Below are 9,328 nucleotides of genomic sequence, written 5' to 3' on the forward strand. Positions count from 1 at the left end.
TCTCATGCCTCAGCCCCTATAGTAGCTGGGATTACAGGCACATGCCACCACGCCCAGCTCATTTTCTTGTATTTTCAGTAGAGACAGGGTTTCACCATGTTGGCCAGGCTGTTTCATGGCTCTTAAGGGTCAGTTTTGGTTTTCTTCCATTGCTGGCCAGAATATCTTTTTTTTTTTTTTTAGATGGAGTCTCGCTCTGTCACCCAGGCTAGAGTGCAGTGGGGTGATCTTGGCTCACTGCAACCCCCGTCTCCTGGGTTCTAGCAGTTCTCCTGCCTCAGCCTCCCGAGTAGCTGGGATTACAGGCATCCACCACCACGTCCAGCTAATTTTTTGTATTTTTAGTAGCGATGGGGTTTCACCATGTTGGCCAGGCTGGTCTTGAACTCCTGACCTCAGGTGATCCGCCCGCCTTGGCCTCCCAAAGTGTTGGGATTACAGGCGTGAGCCACCATGCCCAGCCCAGAATATCTTAAATAGGCAAAACTGATTTGCTGCACTAGGTTTCCTGAAATACCTGTTCTTGCAACCAATATGTTTCTTAATGAGAGCTTAGATTTTCTCCCTCTGTGTGAAAAAAATAATAGTCTGTTATATCTCTGCCTTGGATGTCTTTGAAGTTTTGCTGTGAGCTTAATTAAATTCAGACTGTTTTTAAGATATAGTATTTCTTGGCCAGGCGTGGTGGCTTATGCCTGTAATCCCAGCACTTTGGGAGTCCAAGGTGGGCGTATCAACTGAGGTCGGGAGTTCGAGACCAGCCTGACCAACATGGAGAAAGCCTGTCTCTACTAAAAATACGAAATTAGCCAGGCATGGTGGCACGGGCCTGTAATCCCATCTCGGGAGGCTGAGGCAGGACAATCACTTGAACCTGGGAGGCAGAGGTTGCGGTGAGCTGAGATCGCGCCATTGCACTCTAGCCTGGGCAACAAGAGAGAAACTCCCTCTCAAAAAAAAAAAAAAAAAGGATACAGCATTTCTTTTAAGACAGCTGTTGTAGCTTACTCTCCAGGTCAGTAGGCTGTTTTAAAATACTCTACGCGCTGGGCATGGTAATTGTAATCCCAGCACTTTGGGAGACCTAGGTGGAGGATGGCTTAAGTGCAGCAGTTCAAGACCAGCATGGGCAACACAGTGAGACCTCGTCTCTACAAAATTAAAAAAAAAAAAAAAAAAAAAAAAAAGTTCTAAGTATTTAGCTGGGCACTGTAGCATGTACCTGTAATCCTAGCTTCTCAGAAGACTGAAAGGGGAGGATTGCTTGGGCCCAAGAATTCAAGACCAGGCTGGGCAACATAATGAAACCCTGTCTCTTTAAAACAAAAAAAGTTCTGAGTATTTGGTATATTTGGTATGCTTAAGGAAAGTGAGCCTCACGTGAGGTTCTTTTTAAATTTTATTTTATTTTTGAGATAGGTTTGGTACTTTTGCCCGGGCTGGAGTGCAGTGGCAAGATCACGACTCAACTGCAACCTTCATGTCCTGGGCTCAAGTCATCCTCTGACCTCAGCCTACCAAGTAGCTGGGACTAAAGGCAAGCGCCACCACACCTGGCTAAACGGACTTGAGGTTCTTGTACTTCAAGGACCATTTTGTCTCCTCCTTCTCCTTGTTTTATTAATTGTATTTATTTTTTGATTAGATCTTACATGCATGTGGCACAAATTTCAAAAGGTACAAAAGGACATATAAATAAAGTGTATCTTCCTCTGTTTCCCAGTCACCCTGTTTTCTTCCCAGAAGTAACTAGTGTTACTGGTTACTTGTGCTTCATTTTAGGGTCTACACATTTACACACACACACACATCATATATGTGTGTGTGTATTTTCCCACACACACATCTGGGAACATAATGTACATACTATTCTGCACCTTTCTTTTTTCATTGACCATATATCCTTCCAAGTCAGTATGATTAAAACTGCCTCATTAGTTTTAATGACTGCAGAGTATTCCACTATGTAGGTAAACCATAATTAATCAGAACATTTAATCATGGACATTTAGGGTTTTTAAGAGAGTTTTTAAAATTAAGGTATAGTTTACATACCATAAAATTCACCTTTTTAAAGAATATAACTCAGTAGTTTAATTCAATAACTTTTTTTTTTTTAAGACACAGAGTCTGGCTCTGTCACTTTGGCTGGAGTGCAGTGGTGTAATCATAGCTCACTGCAGCCTTGACCTCCTAGGCTAAAGCAAACAATCCTCCCATCTCAGCCTCCCGAGTAGCTGGAACTACAGGTGTGCACCACCACACTCAACTAATTTTTAAATGTTTTGTAGAGATGGGGTCTCACTACATTGCCAAGCAGGTTCAAGAACGTGTTTATTGCCCCAGAAGGAAACCCCATACCCATGACATCTAAGGTTTTGCAGTCCTTTGTTAAAACCAATAATACTAAAATAATAATAATACTGCCCTGGATATTCTTATACACATGTCATTTGGCACATGTGAAAGAATATCCAAGTGACAGCTGGTTATGGTGGCACATACCTGTAGGCCCAGCTACTTAGGGGGTTAAGGATCTCTTGAGCCCAGAAGTTCAAGTCCAGCCTGGCCAACATAGAGAGACCCCATCTCTTTAAAAAAAAAAAAAAGTGAGTGAAAAAAAAAGAGTATCTGCAGTACAAATACCTGGAAATGGATTTGCTTGGTAAGCTGATTTATTCACTTAAGATTTTGGAAGACATTGCTGAATTGCCCTCACTAGAGGTTATATGAGTCCGTATCCTGTCAATGTATAGACGTTCCTATTTCCCCACTCCCTGCTAGCATAATTCTTCATCCAACTTTTTTATCATTGCCAATCTGACAGGACATGTAGTATCTCACTACAATATTAATTTATATTTCTCATATTGTAAGTAAGGTTGATTATTTTATATGCTTAGGAGCTACTTGTATTTCCTTTGTTGTGAATTGATTGCTCATAAACTGATTAAATCTTTGATATTCTGGAAGAATCCTGATAAAAAAAATTTCCTTATTTAGAATAGCTTTTTATGTTAGGGAGAAAAGCCCTGATAAACAATTTTCCTTATCTATAGGAGCTCTTTATGTATTAGGGAGAAAAGCCCTGATAAAAAATTTGCCTTATTTATAGGAGCTCTTTATGTATTAGGGAGAAAAGCACTCTGTGGTATGAATTGGAGGTATTTTTCCCAGTTATTTTTGTTTTAGACTTTGACTTTGCTTATGATGTGTTTTTCTTTTATCATGCAGAAGCTTTGTATTTTATGTTGACTTTGTCAGTCTTTTATGACTTGTGTGTCTTATGACATCCTTTGACTTTCCTCACTCCAACATTGTTTAAAAAAAAATTCTCCCATTTGTTATTCTAGTACTTGAAGTTTCTTCCTCCCTCCACCATGTAACGCCTAGATCCATCTAGAATTTATTTTGTGTAAGATAAGAGGTGTGAATCTACCTTATTTTCCCCATATGGTTAACAACTTTTCCCCACCGCTTTGAAATGTCATTTTTACACTGTGTCCTCTTGATTAAAAGCAATTATTTAAGATGTTTGTTGGTGCAATTCAGAACAATTTTAAATATTAGCTTTAATTTTTTAAGAGAGGTAGTCAGGTGCTCAGGGCAGTGATTTCTGAACTCTTGGGGTGCCTACAGCCCCCTTCTCTCCACGACAAATCCTACTGCCGAGTGCTAGTGCTGCTATTTACAGAGGGGACGACGTCTTGCCCACGTCTCTTGGGCCCAGAAATAGTTTCCAACCACTCATACAGGGATTTCCCCTTAGCCTCATAAAATCTACCTGGGGTCAGCCACCCATCTAGGGATGTTACTTGAATGAGAAAAGAGCCTCAACAGGAGTCCAGAATTAAAGGGAGAATCTTTCCAGAGAAAACAAAATTCTTCACTTCTGGGTCTTAGTGACTGATCTTCAGATTATCTTCTCATTTTATTTATTTTTCTTTTTAATTTTATTTTTTGAGACAAAATCTCGCTCTGTCACCCAGGCTGGAGTGCAGTGGCGTGATCTCGGCTCACTGCAACCTCCGCCTCCCAGGTTCAAGCAATTTTGCTGCCTCAGCCTCTCGAGTAGCTGAGCCTACAGGCATGTGCCACCACACCTGGCTAATTTTTTGTATTTTTAGTAGAGATGGGTTTCACCATGTTGGCCAGGCTGGTCTCGAACTCCTGACCTCAAGTGATCCACTCACCTCGGCCTCCCAAAATGCTGGGATTACAGGCATGTGCCACCGTGCCTGGCCTATCTTCTCATTTTAAAATCATAGTCAAGTTTTACAATTTTGCTTTGGTGAATTTATTTTGATGGACCGTAGGTCATCTGGTGAAAGGAACCCCTGGTTTAGGCTATATTATGACTACATTTTGGCATTATTTGAAGCTAGAGAATACAGGACTAAGGGGTCATCTCTTTTAATTTGAAACCATTTTAAGGTGAGAAAAGAGTGTGGCCCTTTAAAAAGTAGAATTCTCAGGGTGCCCCGACTGTAAAGGCTCCTAGAGTTGTACCTACTGGGACCAGAGGAGAAGGCCTGTCTGGCAGTTCCTGATGCTGCTGATAGGGGGTAGATATCCCCAGGGAGCCTTCTTTCAAGCCAAGTGTTTGACCCCCTGTTTTGTTTGGTAGAGAAGATTGCACAATGGCTTTTAATCTCATTCAATATTATAAAATTGTTCTGTTTGCACTACTCAAGGAGTAGTTTGTCATTCTGAACTTAGGGGTAGCAGATGTTCTCTGTGCTTGCAAGTGCTGGTGGTAGTAACACCTCAGTGGAGTGACTGGTGGTGACTTCCTGCCTCAGGGCTGTTTAACCCTTAGGGCACCTTATCGAGTAGAGGAATTAGGCAAGTGTGTTAAGTAAGGAGGGAAGCTGGGAGAGTCGGGGAAGTGTTTTTCTTTGGTATAGACTATTTTTCACTTACATTTTTATTAATTAGTTTGTTCCAGAGACAGACACTTAAAAAAAATGAATTCACAAAGGATACAGGGGAATTCAATTTAAGTGGTCGTGTTAAAAAAGTAATATCTCCTTTATAGGCTTAATGTATGTCATAATTGGCTAATTTATTCCATATGATTGTGATACCTGAGAGACAAGCCTATGGTTTGCTGATGAGCCATGGTTAATACAATTTTATCTCACTAAATGTCGTCAGGATTTAAGGGAAGACCTTCACACAGATTTCTCTGTATCTATGTGATGATCATTTTCCTGCTTTTCTTTCTATCCCATCTTCACTCCTTCCACAGTCACGTTACGGTAGTATAGTCATGCCAGTGTGCCCGTGAATAACTCCAAGTCTGAGTTCTAAAAAGCAGGTTTCACTTAGCCAGCTGCCCTTGTCAGTTTCAGCCTTGGGAGTCACCTTTTGGTATCTTTTCCCACTTCTTCTTCCTCCTTTCTCAACCACCATTTCTCCTCTCCATTGGATTCTACAGGGTTTGTAATCTCCCAGATCATTCAGCAGCTGGACGAATTCACCCGCCAAGGGGAAGATCCCTGGCAGATCCCAGTGGGGGTACTTACCCCTTCCAGACTCTTCCTGAGGAAAGCAAGTTACCTTCTGTGTAGCAGGAGTACATTTTATATTAGTTTGGCCTTGTGACTGTTAGAGTGGGAAGTCTGAGGGAATTGGAGAAGAGATGCAGTTTTAACAGAGGAAAAACATTTAGTAGAGACTGTCCTTTCTGCCTTCTTCGGGCGTGTCCCTCTTCTGGGCATCTCTTCAGGATTTCATTCCTCCGTCCAACTGCTGTTCACAACTGCCCTTTCCAACTGCTCCAGAACTCTTGGCCCTGGCATTCCGTGATGTAAATTATTCCACGCATGGCTCAAAATGGGTGTGAAGCGGTGTTGCCAGGTGTCGGATCGCTAGTGTAAGTTTCCCAGTCTGTGGGGAGAGCTGCTTTTGGAATCTGTGCAGTTGTTGTTGTTCAGCTGAAGCATAGTCATTTCACTGGCTAAGCTTGACGCTGTCGCTGGCTGGGGAGAGAGGGATCTCAGGGCCTGGAGCTGGGGTGAACTTTTTTGGTTGAGATTCTCTACTTTAAGGATTCTAGTGTTAGGATGTAGATTGTTTGGAGTTGAACAGGGGTGGTGGTGCTGCAGAGGGAGAACGCAGGACCTGCGGGCCAGAGCCTGCAGAGACTGCCTGTGGCTAGGGTGCCCCTCTTCTCTCTCTAAATGCAGGAAGAACTATTTTCCTATCTTCCTAAAGATAGCCAGAATATGGCAAAAAATGTAGATTGTTCACCATGTTTAGGGACATTGAGTCACAAAATTAAAAGACCTCTATGTCTATGAGCTCTTTTCTAAAACATAAATATTATTTCTCCCCTTGTTTATTGTACATTTTGAGGAAGTTACTATTCATGGTTTATAGCCCCTTGGGGGAATCTGCATGTGAAGGAAGTTGCTGCCAACTATCTTTGATTTGTCTAGATTCTTTTTTGACTTACAAGTTAAGGGTTTGTTTCCAATAAAAAGTTTAAATTGAATATTTTATCTCTCAAAAATTACATTAATAATAAGCCAAGGAAAACTCACATGAATTACAGTTATTTATCCAGAAAAGTGTAAGGCATATGTTTATATTGCATTGATACTACTGCCTTTAATCTGCTTTACTGAAACCTGTTTCCCTCTCCCTTTTCTTTGTAGTTGTCATGGATGATGATGATGACTCGTGTCTCCTTGATCTTATTGGGTAAGATGCTTATTCCGAAACCCGGGTAAATCAAATGTGTGAGATTTGCTGAACACTAAAACAACCTAATAGCATATTAACACCTGGTAGGTATTTTAAATAAAAATTAAATAATAATCATAGGTTTAGTAGCGAAACAAAGGACTTGATTAACATAGGGGCTGTAATTCAGTAATTCTTTTTTTATTTTTCCTTTTGAGACAGGGTCTTACTCTGTCACCCAGGCTGAAGTGCAGCAGCACAGTCTCAGCTCACTGTAGCCTCTACCTCCCAGGCCCACACGATCCTCCCACCTCAGCCTGCCAAGTATCTGGGACTACAGGCACGCACCACCATGCCTGGCTAATTTTTTGTATTTTTTGTATTTTTTTTTTTTTTTTTTGTAGAGACAGGGTTTTGCCATGTTGTATAGGCTGGTCTCCAACTCCTAGACTCAAGTGATCCTGCTGCCTCAGCCTTCCAGAGTGCTGGGATTACGGGCATGAGCCACTGCGCCCAGCAAGTAATTATTTGTTAAATTTATTTCCTAATAAATCCCAGGAGGGAAAAGTGAATAATAATAGGAAATGGCACAATATCAAAACAAAAACAAGATAAAAATTTTAAAAACTACTAATTGTTTTAAAATAGGGAGAGGATTTTACTCAGGTAATCATTTTCTTTCTACTCTAGTAAAAATTAGTTCTAAATATAGGTAGTGTATTTGTTTGTTGTTTTATCTCTTTTTTTTCCTCTCTTTTCTAGAGACCCACAAGCATTGAACTATTTTCTACATGGACCTAGTAATAAATCTGTAAGTAATGCGTAGCACGCTACAGACATCTATTTTGTTTCTGCTTTACAGTTAAAGTAGTAACCACCTATTGAATTTGTATCTTTGCAGAGCAATGATGACTTGACTAATGCAGGATATTCTGCAGCCAATTCAAATTCAATTTTCGCCAACTCTAGTGTGAGTATTGGAAACTAAATGCAGTGATTAAATGGTTTCTATCTCATTGATGCCTTGTGAATTGAGCCTTTAACTGCCTTTGTATCGTGAGAATCCTTACCTTGTCTGTTGTAATTTATTTTATTTTATTTATTTATTTTGAGATGGGGCCTCACTCTGTCACCCAGGCTGGAGTGCAGTGGTGCGATCACAGCTCACTGCAGCCTCGACCTCCCAGGCTGAAGCAATCATCCCACCTCAGCCTCCCAAATAGCTACGACTACAGGCACGTGCCACCAGACGGGCTGATTTTTGTATTTTTAATAGAGACAGAGTTTCGTCATGTTAGCCCAGCTGGTCTTGAGCTCTCAGGCTCAAGCAATCCACCTACCTTGGCCTCCCAAAATGTTGGAATTACAGGTGTGAGCCACTGCGCCCAGCCTGTTGTAATTTATATAGGAAGAAAATCTATTGAATTATGTAGACATTTTCTACTTTTAACATAGTAAATTAAGACAAGCTATATGGCCAGGTGCAGTAGCTCACACCTGTAATCTCAGCACTTTGGGAGGCCAAGGTGGGAGAATTGTTTGAGCTCAGGAGTTCAAGACCAGCCTGGACAACATAGCAAGACCCTGTCTCTTATTTTTAAAAAATAAAATAGGCCAGGTGCAGTGGCTTACACCTGTAATCCCAACACTTTGGGATGCCAAGGCAGGTGGATCACGAGGTCAGGAGTTCAAGATCAGCCTGGACAAGATGGTGAAACCACATCTCTACTAAAAATACAAAAAAAATTAGCCAGGCATGGTGGTGGATGCCTGTAATCCCAGCTACTCAGGAGACTGAGGCAGAGAATTGCTTAAATCCAGAAGGCGAAGGATGCAGTGAGCCGAGATTGCGCCGTTGCACTCCAGCCTGGGCAACAGAGCAAAACTCCGTCTCAAATAAATAAATAAATAGGCCGGGCGCAGTGGCTCACTCCTGTAATCCCAGCACTTTGGGAGGACGAGGCCGGCAGATCACGAGGTCAGGAGATCGAGACCATCCTGGCTAACATGGTGAAACCCCATCTCTACTAAAAACATAAAAAATTAGCTGGGCGTGGTGGCGGGCTCCTATAGTCCCAGCTACTTGGGAGGCTGAGGCAGGAGAATGGCGTGAACCTGGGAGATGGAGCTTGCAATGAGCCGAGATCGTGCCACTGCACTCCAGCCTGGGCAACAGAGTGAGACTCCATCTCAAAAAAATAAATAAATAACATAAAATAATACGCCGGGCACGGTGGCTCACTCCTGTAATTCCAGCACTTTGGGAGGCTGAGGCAGGCAGATCATGAGGTCGGGAGATTGAGACCATCCTGGCCAACACGGTGAAACCCCGTCTCTACTAAAAACACAAAATTGGGCGTGGTGGCACATGCCTGTAATCCCAGCTACGCAGGAGGCTGAGGCAGGAGAATCGCTTGAACCAGGGAGTCAGAGGTTGCAGTGAGCCGAGATTGTGCCATTACACTCAAGCCTGGCCACATAGCAAGACTCTGTCTCAAAAATAAATAAATAAATAAATACAAATAAAATAAATAATAAACAATAAAAAGACAAGCTATATGAGGTTGTCTTTTAAATAATAAAAAGGCAAGCTATATATCCACTTTGCTATTTTTCTTTTTTTTTTTTTTTTTTTTTT

At 41.7% G+C, this 9,328-nt stretch overlaps 1 protein-coding gene across 3 annotated transcripts in view; it reads left to right on the forward strand.

The window, feature by feature from the left end:
- Nucleotides 1-9,328, forward strand: part of GLTSCR1L (GLTSCR1-like) — a 91,333-nt gene that overhangs the window by 24,540 nt on the left and 57,465 nt on the right. Inside the window, exons 1-4 of one of the 3 annotated variants that reach the window (XM_011986722.1) lie at nt 5,719-5,878; nt 6,663-6,708; nt 7,453-7,501; nt 7,592-7,660. In XM_011986722.1, the coding sequence (XP_011842112.1) occupies nt 6,668-6,708; nt 7,453-7,501; nt 7,592-7,660 (159 nt within the window). In that variant the 5' untranslated portion in view covers nt 5,719-5,878; nt 6,663-6,667. Of the gene's footprint in view, nt 1-5,718; nt 5,879-6,657; nt 6,709-7,452; nt 7,502-7,591; nt 7,661-9,328 lie in introns of those variants that run through there. The other 2 variants (XM_011986723.1, XM_011986726.1) reach the window with 2 other exon arrangements.

The sequence above is a fragment of the Mandrillus leucophaeus genome, unplaced genomic scaffold (assembly GCF_000951045.1).
Source record: "Mandrillus leucophaeus isolate KB7577 unplaced genomic scaffold, Mleu.le_1.0 Scaffold3, whole genome shotgun sequence".
Taxonomy (NCBI): domain Eukaryota; kingdom Metazoa; phylum Chordata; class Mammalia; order Primates; family Cercopithecidae; genus Mandrillus; species Mandrillus leucophaeus.